Source organism: Maylandia zebra, linkage group LG4, assembly GCF_041146795.1.
Source record: "Maylandia zebra isolate NMK-2024a linkage group LG4, Mzebra_GT3a, whole genome shotgun sequence".
In the NCBI taxonomy this organism is placed as follows: Eukaryota; Metazoa; Chordata; class Actinopteri; order Cichliformes; family Cichlidae; genus Maylandia; species Maylandia zebra.
The window spans coordinates 568,284-583,776 of record NC_135170.1 but is presented as its reverse complement, the minus strand read 5'-3'; the positions used below and the strand labels follow the sequence as shown (position 1 = coordinate 583,776).

At 42.6% G+C, this 15,493-nt stretch overlaps 1 protein-coding gene across 3 annotated transcripts; it reads right to left on the bottom strand.

Moving 5' to 3' along the window:
- Positions 1–1,960: 1,960 nt before the first annotated feature.
- slc16a6b (solute carrier family 16 member 6b) lies at positions 1,961–11,157 on the bottom strand. Of its 3 annotated transcripts, XM_004573124.5 has the most exons (6): positions 10,863–11,157; positions 8,483–8,730; positions 6,915–7,058; positions 6,034–6,162; positions 5,028–5,945; positions 1,961–4,948 (listed from the first exon to the last, which is right to left on the bottom strand). In XM_004573124.5, exons 2-6 carry the CDS (start codon positions 8,712–8,714, stop codon positions 4,689–4,691), a joined length of 1,683 nt encoding a protein of 560 aa, XP_004573181.1. In that variant the 5' UTR covers positions 8,715–8,730; positions 10,863–11,157; the 3' UTR covers positions 1,961–4,688. The 3 variants fall into 3 exon arrangements, with proteins under 3 accessions (XP_004573181.1, XP_004573182.1, XP_004573183.1); XM_004573125.4 differs by lacking the exons at positions 8,483–8,730; positions 10,863–11,157 and having other exon boundaries at positions 6,034–6,320; positions 6,915–7,049; XM_004573126.4 differs by lacking the exons at positions 8,483–8,730; positions 10,863–11,157 and having other exon boundaries at positions 6,034–6,317; positions 6,915–7,049.
- Between the last annotated feature and the right edge of the window lie 4,336 nt (positions 11,158–15,493).

Sequence of the window (15,493 nt, the reverse complement as noted above, 5' to 3'; positions counted from 1 at the left end):
ACATTTCTCTGTAATAAACTCTCTTTTCCAAAGATGAGTGATTCCTCAATCAGATACAGGGCTTGCAATATCGCTAGCCTGACGTCCCAGGGCTAGCGATTTTTTTCAGTCGGGCTACCAAAATCTATCTCTTCCCTGCCCGTCGGGCTATTGTAGGAAAAATATATGTCAATGCTTTTGCATTCTTTCAGAAATGTAGCTGGGTAATTATGTCATTGGCATCGGTGAGCCACTGTCAATATGTGACATATTGAAGTCGCGTTTGAATTTGCGCTTGTTTTTTTGCTTTCACTTTGCAATCGTGCGAACTGTGTATAGAGAGCGACAGCACTGATCTGTGAGTGATGATAATTTGTGCACCAATTCCTCTGACATCATCTTATTAATCGTTAGCTTACTATGCAAACATGACAAGTGAAATCTCCCGCAGCAAGCTAAATGATGAGCTAAATAACCAGGGCTGCACATAAGTGGTCCGCAGGTGTGCATTCGCTGTCAAAATAAAAAACACGCACAAGGGTTAGGGTTAAATTTAAAAACTGTATTTTTGAGTTAAAATATATATTTATAATTTTAATAAATGACAAATTAAAAAGGCATGAACATTTTTTTTGTATCGAAAAAATATCGAACCGTGACACCAAAGTATCGAACCGAACCGAACCGTGAATTTTGTGTATCGTTGCACCCCTAATATCTATATTATTGCTAATATATATTGTAATATATCTATATCACTAAAGCACTTCTGGATGGATGCAAACTGCATTTCGTTGCCCTGTACCTGTGCATGTGCAATGACAATAAAGTTGAATTCTATTCTATTCTATGTCAGACAAGCCTGTCACTCATGTCATCTCTGGTGTGGATGTGGCTCATGCACGTGTATTCTCAGGGACCTGTGGTACACCAGCACCTGAGCAGCATAAGTGCACACTCAAAGGTATCAGGTGCTGTTCTGTAGGGAACAGCTGGTGCTGATGGGATTCTCCTGCAGGAGCTGCCATGGATCCAGTTGGCCCTCTCACCAATTCTGACCGTGGTATTCATGATGAGTAGCCCTTAGGAGGGTCGCTGCCAGTGCTTCCTCCTGAGCAGTTTAGCCCCAATCACCGGGTTTTACATCACACATATGGTGGGAGACGACGGCATCTCTGACCATCAGGGAAACTCAGAAGCGTTGATTTCAGTGAAGTCCATCATGACATGGCCAAAGGGTTTTCAGGTTGTGTTTCCTGGGTTAGTAACACAAATCATGCAAGAACAACAACACTTATCTTCATGGGTAGATGATCCTATAGCCAGCATTCCTCCTTCTGATGGATGGTGCAGCGCAACAGTAGAAGCACATTTCCAACCATGACGCAAGTTGTTTGTTGGTAAGTGGTGTGCAGTTTAGCTTCAGTGTGTTTGGGAGACACAACTGTAGCCATAGCTGAAATCTGACGCCTCAGGAAATCTAAATGTAGAACAGAATTAAACTCACGGCTTATTGCTGAGCTTGTGTGTAAACTAAGGAGGAACTAGAGCGTAAGGAACTGATCAAACACACAACACTGAGGGATCGCAACAAGTGATGGAATAAAACAGGCTTAAATACACACCAGGGTCCACAGGTGAGCAGAGCTAAGACGCAAATCTGAACATATCTCCAACTCACCATTAGAAACATTACTTCTGTTTAGAAGGGTGAGCAAACACACTCTTAAATGTACATGGAGATATTTATGGACTTTATCAGGAGTATGAACTTCTCTGATGAGGATGTGGCCAAAAACGAGGCAGCTGATGAAGATGCTGCTGGAGAAATGAGGAAGAAAATATTAACCTGGATATGACGTGTAATTGATTTTGCTGTGTGTGTTATGATCACAACTATCAGTTTCTGTTAATTGTTCTTTTTGATCAATGAAAAGATGATTAACATATAATTATTTAAAAAATGCAAACCCTACACACAGATGTTTCAGGCTTTATTTGGAAAATATATCATGAGAGCGATACAGCACTGAATAGGCAGGACCCTGCTTTGTACTCAGATTAAAAAAATGACCTAAACAGAAGAAAGGTAAAAAATAGATTCAATCAACATCCAAAACACTTTAAATAAAAAGGATACAGTGATTAAAGTATTCAAGTCAGGCTGCGATGGGTGTAGAGACAATGTGAGCCTGCACAACGAAGGGAGAGGCGCTTCAACGAACGTCTGTCTCCAATCAAATCTGTCAGTCACAGCTTTGCATACATACACTGTGCACTTTGCATTTCATCAACCGTGACACTGGCCAAAAACAAACAAACAAAAAACACTGTAAACCTTCACTTCTGCTGTATCACCACTGGCCTCATGTGTAATTCTACAGTACATCAATAGGATCATAACATGATAATATAAGGACAACACGTTTACACAAAGCACAATTAGGGATGTGAAGTGGTGCTGATTCTCATCATAACTTAATCCCACAATCTGCAGCTTTTCCATCATTCAAGGCTCCAGATGCACAGACCAGCTGGTGCTTCAGTTCAGCCAACCTATCAGGGAACACTGCTGCTGTATTTGCAGTGTTGCTATGGATAACATCATGTGAGAAAGCAGTCGATTAAAAATAAGTTAAATGAATGTGCATAAAACCATCAGAGAGGAGCCGGGCGTTGTGTTGAGACTGCAGAACTGCATTTCTGGAAATCGTCCTTCATACAGACACATCAGTGATGTTTAAAGCCACGAGGAGCAAGTTCCAACTTTCTGAAGTGACCCTATCATGTGGGCATCAAGAATGGGTCCAAAAACCTGTGCTCAGCAGGAATGATCATGAGAACAGTTTGTGTGAACATGGGAAAGTTAACAACGCAGCTCCTTTCCCGAGACAGGCACATCGAGCCAACGTTAGCAGAAACGAATGCCCCCGTTATCCTCGCTGTGTCACGCACCAATTATGACATCACGTGTCACGTGACAGAATCTTTGCGGCACTTTGGCCAGCCGTGCACCTCTTGCTTTTTGTAACTTTGTGCACTGCGCCTGCTGCAGCTGGGATCGGGTCGCTTTGAACCGCCATTTGAATCATATTCCAGTACAGAAGCTGAGATGTTGGATCAGGTAGAAAAAAAACAAGTGTGGAAAAAAACTTTACAATAAAACACTCGATGAAGTCTTGGCTTCTGGTTTTGAAATACAACTGACTGTGAGACAAGGCTGTGGCGGCGAGTGAAGCGACCACTGCGGCGGATGTACTGGCCCTTAATACAGAGCTCAAGTAAGAAGGAGAACGTTTGGTCTGGTTTCAAACACTTCTAAGCTTTGGAACAACCACTGGTCATGTGGCTTGGAAAAAATTTTAAGTAGTAATTATTAAATGTAAGCTAATCTAGTGAGGTTTCGAAACACAGACAAAACCAATGATATGAGCTGTGTCCCAATTCCTAGGCTGCATCCTTCAAAGGACCCGTCCTTTGCAGTCTACGTGGGCCGGGTCCTCCAAAGACCGAGAAGGCCGTAAGTGCGAGGCTGTGAAATTGGACGGTCTAGCCTTTAGTTTTACGTCGCCGCGGTCTCGGTGGAGTTTAATAAACTCGGCCATCTGCTCCTTGCTATCTAAAATATGACAGGACACTGGAGTAAACTCTCGACTGTCTCACACTTTGACGTTTGACATTTATTCAGCTGTGTGACAACTACAAATTTAATCTCAGCCAAACCGATTTACTCAGGAACAAATAAAACACAAAGCCAAACAATAACATTTTAAGTTATCTAAGCGACATATATATCATGTTTAACCTGAGTAGTCGTTTTTGAAAACAATGTGCCGGGAGTCCGGTGTTCTCACCGGCTCTAGTGACCCTTGACCTCCCGGTCAGCTATCGAGCTGGTGGGTAACAGACATCTCTGAAAACGTCGGAGCGCTTTTGCAAATATGTGGTGTCTTGATAAACCGAACTGATATTTGAAGTTTAAAAGGCTGCTTTCTCGCCTGAAAATATGCTCAAAGTTTATTTTGTGACCCAAAAAGAATAATAAGAGTAATATTAAAACTTAGTAGCGGCTGCCATTGTTGAAAACTGGAATTGGCTGGGCTATGAATTCTGGGATAGGTTGGGGCATGAAGGACACGCCCTTCAAATCCGGGGAAATGAAGGACCCATTTCCGGCTGCATTTGGACATATTCAGCCTTCAAATGCGGCCTCCGAAGGATGCGACATAGGTTTTGGGACACAGCTACAAAGATGTACCCAGGCTGGTTTTACCAAATGGAACCTGTAGTTTTTACTATATTCACAAAGTGATCAACATGAAGGTTTCTTGAAGTGTTAAGAGTCGATGCGCTCTCTTTTCATGAAACGTTGCTGGATGGTTGCATTGCTAAAGCTCACAGAACAGAGGCTAAACCCGGAGTTACATCATGATAGCAGTTCTCTATACAAGTCACACATTGCAAAAGAAAGGTTTTACCCTAAACAGACAGAAAAGTGTGGACATGTGCTCACGGATGTTTCATTGGTCTCATGTAAGATTGTTTTCTTCACTGGAAGAAGTGAATTTCAAGTTTGCTGAAAAGTGGAAATGCGACACCTGAGATTTTCCAGCCGTCACTGGTGTTTGTGGCAATGACGCCTCCTGCAGTACATCTGCACTTGTTTGGTTGACACTTCTGTCCATTGTGATGCCACGCTGTGGTTGGGCTCAAATAACGCAGCTGTCCTGATCCTCACCCTGTCCAACTGGACTGTCTTCTGGGGCCAAGTCCACCTCCAAAAAGTCGGCTTGGTCACTATTCTGAGATATTTTCACCTCTTCTGCATTCTCTTGGACTCTGCTCCCTCTTTGGCACGTTCTAGACTTGGCAGGGCCAACCAGAGCCAGACAGATGGCACTAAGACCTGTGCCTGCTGCACAGGAGTAGAAAGCAGCACCATAGTTGTCAGTGATGTCCACCAGCATACCTGGGGAAAAATTAGACAGCTGTTAAGACTTTATACCCAGAGATGTGTTAAATCAAACCGAAGCAGTAGGCGCTCATACCTCCCAGCGGTGGTCCAGCAAGTGCAGCAAAGCTCTGAATGAAAACATACACTCCCACAGATGACGGCATCTTCTCGATGCCCACGACATCTTCTTCAGCCAGCATGGGAATGTGCGTGGAGCCCACAGTGCCCATGATGAAGCCAAAGAAGCCGGAGCAGATTGCCAAACCCCAGAACTCCCACACGATAGTGAAGGCCACCAGAACCAAGCTCATCAGAACCACACACCCCAACAACACCAAGGTCTTTCTGAATCGGACTTTGTTTAGCACCACTCCGATGAGCAAGCGGCCGAAGATGTCAGCCACAGCCATCACAGACAGCATATAGGAGGCCATGGTGGATTCCACACCCCTGCTTTTGCTCAGTTCAATGATGTAGAGCTGTGGCGCAAAGAAGCCAAGAGTGGCGAATAGACCGAAAAGGGAGTAACAGATGAAGCCAGGGTCTTTAAGGACTGAGAAGTCCAGAAGTTTGGAACCTGTGGAACTTACAGGGCCCCTATCTAGCTCTGCCAGTTCCCCCTTGTCCTCACTGACTTGAGCAGAAGGAATGGACAGTGATATGTCCTCACCGTCTTTGTCCGGCACTTTGTCCTTCCACTCCATCAGAGCTTTGGTTTCTCCTTCTGCATTTCTCAGGTCTACATTTGAGGCAGACAGGGAGGTGACACCAGAGTCCTGTGAACCTTGGGAGATGTCCGAACTGATGGAGGTTCTGGTTTGTTCATTTTCCAGCTCGTAAACAGCCTGCATCTCTTTCACGGAGAGCGTCTCGTCATCATGTTTCTTTAAAGGTTCTTCCTCGATGACGATTGGACGAAGGAGAACCCCACAGCCAATCACAGATGCTTGAATTATACCTAGAATCACTAGACAGAAGCGCCAGCCAATATGCTCCTTCAGTGTAGTGAAAGCTGTGGAAAAATGGGAGGTACGAGGAGAAGAACAATCAGAATATAGGTCACAAGCCATTTCTGATGTAAAGGCTCTTTTATCACTTACCTGGGGCAAATACAAACATAGCAACAGATTCTCCTGAAGAAGCCATCGAGGTGACGAGCGCTCGCCGTCCAGAAAAGTACTGGGCTAGGATGGTGATAGTGGGGAGGAAGCTGAGGCAGTAGCCAAGGCCTGTAAAGAAAGGAGAAGAGAAAAAGGGGACATGACAGCCACTGGTCCGCATGGTAGAACACTGCTAGGGGGGTGGGTCAAAGATTCAGGGTGTCAGGCCACTCCTTTGTCAAAGATGGTAGGCTGCTTGTGATGACTCGGGTTTGCTACAGCTGCTGCTGAAAGACAAAAGGCATGTAAAGACAAAAAAAGAGAGAGACGGGGGAGAGAGAAGGAGTTGCCAAGTTAGCTGGAGTCCACTTCACAGGCCGACATGGTCATTAGGGTGGGAGAGCTAGCAGTGCTTTCTGTCCAAGAAAAAAGCAAGTTAATGTGCCTTGATGACATTTCACTCCACCAACTGGTTCGTCATTCAATCTGTCACTTTGGTTAAGTCAATTTACTGCTCTGTCTTCAGCTGCTTCAGTTTTATTACACCTGATCCCAAAGTACAATTTGTGTTTTGGGAACTATTTTACTTTCCTGTTCTGCTCTGTTCTGTCAGTCCTGGACAGCTAAGACATCAGAGTAGACCTGACTGGATGGTGTTTGGGAGAGGCCGTTCACCTCTCACTCATTGCACAGTTGTGGAAGAAATACATTGTAGCAGATTTTGTTGCTCACACTGCTAGGAGTCCCTTTAGATCAAGTCAAAGAATTCACAGGGTGTTAAATAAGACAAACACATCTGCAAAAGTAAAGCTCAGTAAACGGCACACTGTGGTGACAAAAACAGACACAGAGGTGTGGAAAAGCTTGTGTCTTTTTAGTACCTGCTACAATCCCAGTGGTAATGTACATCTCAGTGACGGAGCTGGTAAAGGCAGAGGTGATAGTTCCCAGGCTAATAAGGAAGCCTCCTGTCATGACCACAGGTCGATAGCCAAAGCGGTTGCTCAGCATTGTCGACAGCGGAGCTGAGGATGAAAATCACAACAGCAATGTATTGTTATGTATTGTGATACGCATCATAGGCAAAGTCTAATACCAGGAGGGGTCCAAGAATTGATCCTTCCTGATATGGAGTCCATACAGGGCTGGACTGGGACAAAAAATCAGCCCGGGCATTTTGACTAATGACCGGCCCACCATGGTATTATAGGAAAAGCCATAAAGCCTTTATAATAAACTTAAACCTACACCATCCTCCTTATTCTGGTATTCTAAACAGTAGTTAGCAAAAATATAAAACAACCTAATTTAGAATTACATATACCTGGATTGTGGTGAAATGGAAATGGAAAGAGTTTATATTAATCTTTGCTCGTAGTGCCCCATAGAAAGCTTTCCAAAGAGCTCTGGGCCTTTCTCAGAAATTATATCTACTGAAAGTCTGTTACTGAGAAAGACATGTTGGACCAATACATGAGCTCTGGCAACACTTTGCTAGACCCGCCCCTGCACAGTTACCAGCTGTCAGCTACTTAGAAAAGGATCCTGGTGTTATTTGTCTCTCAGAAACAGTTCATAACTTTAACTCATCCATGTCACCTAAAAGGTAAACCTGTTTCTCCATCACAGCTCTGATGATTCAGTAAGGACATCTCCTGGTTTCATCTTCATGTTTCCCTCTCACCACATATCCAAACTGACATCATGACCAGCAGCTTTACAGCTGTGGCTCCAGCAAACATCAGCTGATACTAGAAATTAATATTAAATAAATTCTAACAACAGCTGATCAAGCTTAAACGTGCTGCTGTTGTTTAGCGCGACATCCGCTGGTTTCCTCTTTCTGGCACAAAGTGGGCGATAAACAAACGAGAGAGACGATCAGCTGATCACTGATCAGCTTCATGATTGAATTAGCAACTTTCTAGCTGAAGTAGTACGGGACAAATCGCGTTCCTTTTCACCTCAACTTTAGTTCGACCTCCTCGGCTGTAATTGGTCCAGCCCAGAGTTGATCATGACCAACTGGCCAATCCACCACCGTTCATTTATACCGTAAAAAATGAGAAAAAGAAATAAAACCCCATCGGCCCATAAAAACGACAAATCAAGAGCGGCCCATCGGGCAAATGTATGCCCGATGGCCAGTCCAGCCCTGAGTCCATATCTCCATCATCTATAATCTGAACAACACAAGGGCCATTTTTCCGATCTATCTAGATATTATTTGTATAATAGTATTAAAGCATTCGTTAGTTCTGCAACTGGCTGGCCAGGGTGTGCCCTGCCTCTTGCCCTGTGTTTGCTGGGACACGCTTTGTAAAGGTTTAAGAAACAGGAAGGTTAGGAAATGGGCCCTGACACTACCTCCTGGCTTTGTCTTACATTCAATTTGTCTGCATGCACAAAGTCTCTTAAAAACTTAAAGAGTGCAGGAGAAGAGACTGACCAGAGAAGGCGAAAACGAAGACACAGATGGAAATGACCCACGACACACGGCTGTTGCTCTCCCCAAACTCTTCCATCAGATCCTGGAGGAAGACACCCAGGCTCTTGATGACCCCATAGGTGCAGACCTCCACTAGGAAAAAAGCCAGAGCCACAACCCAGCCCCAACCACCATCGGGGACCTCTGGGTAAATGTTTGGACCCAGACAACTTTGGACATTGGGTATCTTCATTGCTAAACCAAGTCACCTGCAGGAAGAGATGGAAAAAACAGTTATAATTGGAGGTCAAAGGTGAATTTGCTGATTTTGGGCCATTTGGCAGCAGCAGGACTTCAGCAGAAGCAGAGATGTTTTAAATAAAAACAGCCCTTTGCTGCTGCTGAGCACCAAGTCGGGCACATTTAACAGAAATAGCACTGGTTAATAAAGAAGAACCAATACTTTGACCGTAAAGTAACTAGTCCATTTAACATAAGCCCACTCCATATACCTCAGTGAAACCACTTCCTTTGTCAGATGTACTACACAAAGAGAATAAGAGATAACAAATTTAATTACCCGCTTGATTTCACTGGAATAAAGAAATTTAAATATTAAACTACAATTTTGTAAAAATGCTGAATCTCTGCTTTTGCATTGTTTAGAAGACAAACTAAGGTGGTCACTTATTTTTAAATTGGCTCTTTACTGTAAAAGCCAGGGTAAGACTCGAGTGGGTTGAGTTTAGAACAGCCTGTGCGATGCATGTCTTTCATGTTGACACACTCTTATTCCATTCTTTGCACACTTAAAAATCAAACCAGGAGTGTTTTCAGGCAGCATTTTGTCTGCACAAGGTCTTTTACCCTGAAAGTTAACTCCCTCATCTGCTTTGTGCAACTCTGATGCACATCTAACAAACTCACACTGAAATCACAAGTTAAAAAGTTAAAATAAACATTTTTAACTAATAAAACTGATTTTTAATGTCACAAATTTAATACACCATTTTCTTATACAACTACAGATGTTTTGGTTCACGGGTATTAAAAATATAGTTATCTCTAATTAACTGCCAATTTAACAATGTTTGGTCTATTTAACAGTGTGAATATATTAAGTCCTAGCATGAAAACTGCAACTCAAGTCTACACTACTCGATGCAGAAACTATCTGCATTTATTCTTTAACCTGAAAATCTTCAAGCAACAAACTTTGATTTAAAGTAAAGTCAACTTTTCCTTAAAAACACGAAGCTTTCCAGGTTTGAGAACAACTACACTTGTAATACCATTAACAATGTAACAAACAAACAAATGTGTCAGTCATGAAATTAACCCTTAGATGAGCCTGAAAATCCACCTTTCCCAAAACTGATGTAAAGATATTATTTATTAATATTCTTTCCCACAGCCTGAAATATACATAGCTAAAATGAATTATGATTCTTTATATTTGAACCCTTTCCAGTATATCTACGTAACACCACTGGTTTTTAATGGAGAACAAAACTAAAAAGTTTTCTTCAATGATCGGTAGCAACATTGATTTTCAGGCATTATTATTTTTTCTGTAACGTCAGATTTAAAAAGAAAAAAGTCTCACTTGATGTCCTAAAAACAGAAATGGCAGCTTAGAAAATCATTCTGGTTCAACACTACTATGCTTAAGTACAACACTGAGGTGCATACACATCACAGATCTGCTGGAAACTGACAACAATGTAACATATTGTTTGTTTAAATAGTTTAACCTGTTACTGTGTTGGAGCAACTGTAACCCACATCATTTCCTTAGGGATTAATAAAGTATTGTGATGATATGGTAGTACTGTGGGAGCATGTGATCAGAATTTCTCACCATCTTTGAATCATTAATAAAATAATCAGAACACCGAGAATGACAGGATGGTTCCGACCTTAAACAAGTATTAGTGTACAGATTATTAGACACACACTAAATATGGACAGTAGAATAATGAAAGCTGCCTCTGCCAACTTTAAAAGTAAAATGCTACACAGTATGAAAAAGATACGGCCTAAATACTGACGCGGTATCCGTTAGGGCTGCCTGTGTTCGACATATCCGCAGTGCAGAGGAAGGATGATGTCAATATATCGCGTCCGTGGGCTTTCTTACCCACTAAAACACAGCGCAGAAGTTATTTCTTGACTCCTGCTGCTATTAACTGTGAAAGGTTTCTAATAATGTCGCTTCATTCGAGTCTTGAAGTGATTTCTGTGCGCCTTTGATAGAATAATAAATACGTCAGTAAAGTATAGTTCAGATAATAAACCTTAGAAAATGTTAACATTAGGCGCTACCGCTGTACCGCACCTCTCAGCACCCGAGGCTCGACAGCATCCTACCGCCGGACGGACCAACGTAGGTCGGACTTACCTCCAGAGCAGTGAGGGAGGACAGCCGTGTGATGGAGCAAAGTTCTCCTATCTCATGATCATTATAGTGGGGCTGTCTGGACGAACACTGGGCGGAACCTGTCTCAGACTGTAATATCTACGTATTGCAAACAATATGTGAAGAATGAAAGTGGTCCGGCTTAGACACAAAGGCGTCCAGGCTCAGGGAGCTGCACTTTTTGTCTTCAGCGGATGATTTCCTGCCTGCTTTGGCAGCTCTTTACCGGCTCAAGCCGGTATTCAAACGCGGGCGCGCAGGTCTGGACTTCGTGAACGCGCAAGGTTCCTCGTGCAACATAACTGACGACACAGAACGTCGCGTAGTGCCTGCAGACCGGCGCCGCGCCCGGTAGCGTGAAAAACAACGCTGCAGACTGAGCTAATTGTTCCTAGTGGATGAGGTGCGTTGGAGGGTACGTTTGAGATTCACAGCCATAAATAAATCACCACGAAACACGAGCCCACGGTCAGTGTTTATCGGTTTAACACTCCACATCTAGCAAGTCATCAACAGCGCTGCACATGAAGGGCTTTTAAATGGCGCGTACTCTCACATAAAGCTTCCCTCGTGTGACACACACGCTTTTTATCGCACATCCCTGCGAATCATGGCGCGCGCTACAAGCCCACGAAGCGCGCGGCTGCCACAAACAGGTTTATTCCAGTTGGGAGGAGGTTTGTACCAGTCGGGCTGGAGGTCCGTGTGTGTGTGTGTTGGTTTTCCGAATAAGACAGTCGTGTTATAATGTATATGGTCAACAAACTGAGGCAAATAGAAGAAATACGAGCATCAGAGGACCGAAAGGCTTCTTCCCACACGTGTTTGTTTCTTCACCATTAACTCAGCACCACGAGCTTAGAACATTTATAGATTACTACAATAACTACAAACCTGTTCGACTCTTAATCAGTAGAAGGGACGCAGCTTTCTAGTTCAGCAGATATTTGATAAATAGTCCTCATTTAGTTAGTAATGCATAAATGTTGCACGCCTCTGACCGACCCACAAACTGTGGTTGGTACTGGTGGAAGCATAAAAGACAAAGAGAACATCCTGATATTTTTAATCATTCGGTTTTTTCCACTACTCAAGTAAAACTTGAATAATGAAAAAGTAAAACTGCTGTGAAAAAACTGCCAAGCAGTTCCAAGATACACTAGATATTTTTAGTTATGATTTAACCACTCACATTTCAGGATGGTTGATGAGTATCAGCATTATTTTTGCCGGTTTTTTGTTATAAATAATGAACAACTCACCTTTCTTTTAGCTGTGACAAATCCTTTGACTTATTTGAAAGAGGTGCCCTGACCTGAAATACTTTTATGTGTGATACAGAGGTGTGGAAAGACAAGGTCCAGCCCTAAAATCTGATAGGACACCCCAGACAAAGCCAACCCTGCTCCAAGAAAAATAGATTCCCACAGAAGGATTTGAAGGAAACGTGTTGTCACCCAAAACTCTGTTACCACAAAGAGGACATTTGGAAAGAAGCAGATAATATTTGTCTTCACTGATAATGTATGTTACAGTGATAATGTTACAAATAATCATCTTTACTGGGGAAAAAACTGAAAAAAAAAATTAAAAAATGGGGAAATGACAGCTAAAGAAACCAACAACATGCGCTTACAAAACTAAATAGAACAAATATCATTAGGAAATGTTTTTGTCTATGTCAGTTTGGTTGAATTTGTCAAAACAGCCTACCTGATGAGGCCTTGGTTGAGTATCTAGATGTCTACATGAGCAGGAGTTAACTGCCTTTTGTTTTACCTCATATTGTTGTGTTGTCCTTATTAAACATTTATCGAGGGCCACTACCGCTCACCATCAACAAAGCACCAAACAGAACGTTGGTGGCTTGATTGATCATTGATTTTCAGTAAATTCAGTTCTATTCCTAACACAGTTGCTTAAAGGCGCTTTATACTGTAAGGTAAAGCCCTGACAATAATACAGAAATGTCCTAGGACAATATACTGAAACCCAAAATGCACCTACTGTAGTGTGATAGTGACAGAAAGTGCTCAAAGGCACAGTGTATTTAGTCTGTTTTTCTCCAAAGCACCGTCGTTGCCTTATTTCCTCTCTTGATTTCCACATCACTTACTGGCTCCTGAGTTTCTTTGTCCCTCCACTGTAAAATTTGTCCCTCATGAATACCCCGCCACAATAAAAGGATCTTCATGGAAGCAGTTCATTGCAAGATGACAATGTTCCATACATGAAGCACAAGCACTCAATGGATATTTTGATCAGGAGCCATGTGAATGAAATGATATGGACTTCAGTCACTTACAGGTTAGACAACTACTATCATTAAAACAGCAAACATGGGGATATCTTTTAGAAGAATGGTGGTCAAACTCAAGACCTGGGAAACTGATGCCAGGACATACTGAAGCTGCTCTTATGGCATTTTTTCCCCACACTCCTTACACTGAACATTGATTTTGCGGTCTATCACCTGTGGTGTGCAATGTGTAGTTTGTCACTACTGTAATTCTAATGTCACGTTGGAATTACTTTTCATGTCTATGCAGCAGTCCTGTGTGTGGTGTTCACTGTAGGTCTGTTAAAACGTCTAATTAGCTTAATAAACCAGTCAAATGTTAAATATCCTTCCAGGTATACAGAACTAGCTCTGCCTCCTTTGGTATTTTTCTACATTTATGTCTTTTTCTTTCTTCCACATGAACTGTCAAGACCAAACAGGGAATAATCTTTAATTCAAAACTGAGGATCATCTATACTGAAAACAACTGAAAGCTCTTAGTGCCCTCTGTATTTGTGACGTTATATTCAGAAAGGATTGTGCTGGTGTGCGTTTCACTTCCAAACGGGGCAATCACGTAACATAAGCCTGAAGTCCAACGTGATTATGTTTCTGATTAGAGAAGTTGCATAACTGTTCATGCGTCACTGATGTCAGTGATTAGAGATCATTTTATATTAGTATATTTCAAAGTGTGACTTTTTTAAAGATTCAAGTCAACTTGATTCATCCTGAGAAAATGTAAATTGGGTTGTACAGTTTCTACACACTGGGTTTAAAACATCAGCTAAAACCAAAATGAAGCAGCTTAGAAAGAAGGCAACTGGACTTTAAGTTCATGTCAACAAGCTTGAAGAAGTCCAGTCGCCTGGACATTACTTGGACTTGCCCACTGGTAACGGGTAGTTCGAATGGTTATCCTAAAGCTAGAGTTGCTTAAGGTTGAATAACTTCAAGGCTGTACTGAGAAAATATGTAGACTTGCTGTAGAACAATCCACACGGATGGACTGGTCTGGCACAGCTGGCGAGGGCCGATGGGGCAATACAACTCTTTTTTTTCAATATAATTGCACGGGCTGTGGGCCAGGTTGACTGGACGCTGCAGCACTGGCAGCAGTCCTTATTTTCATTACTGACACTCAAACACAACCAGCCCTTCCCCTACCTTCACTGTGTGCTCATGCAGTTTACTGTCGAAGAAGTGGTTGATAAAGATGGATAAACAACGAAAAGCTGACTAGACGCTAGAAAGACATGCAGCAAAATGTGTCAAATTAACCAACACGTTAGCTGTCGGCTGCTGCACCAGCACCAAGTAGTAAAATTAGGAGCATTATTCCTTCTAAAGCATCTTTTTTAAAGAGAAAATAATGTGATTATTTTACTTCCTGTTTTTTGAACTGGACCGTCTGCACTGTGTATGACTGATCACAGTGTGCTGTACAAAAAATGCAGAGGCTGATTTATTTTTTTGTCCCAGTCCAGACCTTTGCGTACAGAAATGTGAACAGGACAGTACACCTCTAATGTTATCAGGACATGATAAAAAAAATCCAGATATTAAAATTCAGACAAAACTAGAACATGGATAACCACCAAGTGCTAAGAAACAATACTATACTCAAAGGATGAAACACTAAATAAATCATGAACCCACAAAACTCAGAACACTCGGTAATCAATCCAGAAACTATAACATTGTCACGGCCTGGAGGTTCAGCTGGTCGCTGATCAGCTGTTTCTCTCTCTCTCTCTGGTTCGCTCGCTCTCTCTCTCGCCAGGGCAGAACTCATTACGGGTTCGCGCCCTCGGAGGAGGAAACACCTGTGCCTCATCAGTGTGGATGGCATTTAAGCCAGGAAGCAACGGCTGTTCTTCGCTGGATCGTTGCGAGAATCACGTCAGTGAAAGTCGAGCGTTCAGCAAGTGTTTTTCCATGTAGTTGTGTGTTTGGAATCGAACGAGCGTTTCTTGGTGTGCAGACCCTCTGGACTGTTTCCCCTGGTGTTCCCTGAGTGACGAGTGTTCGAGTGGATTCGTGTTTGGATTGTTTGAAGAGAGACGAGAGTGTTCACCTGGATTTCCCCCGGAGCCCTGCCCCTCTCACCTTTGTATATACACTCATGGGACATTGTTCATTAATAAATTCTCTTGTGTGCATCAATCCCCGGAGTCCAGCGTGTGAGTCCACCTTGAACACCGTGACAAACATGCTGCTATATGCTAAATAAATAAGCACAAATGTGTGTTAGGTTTTGTTTTATACATGCATGGATCTCCAAAAGGTAAACTGTCATGGATCACGGCATAGTTCATTTATCCATGCAGTG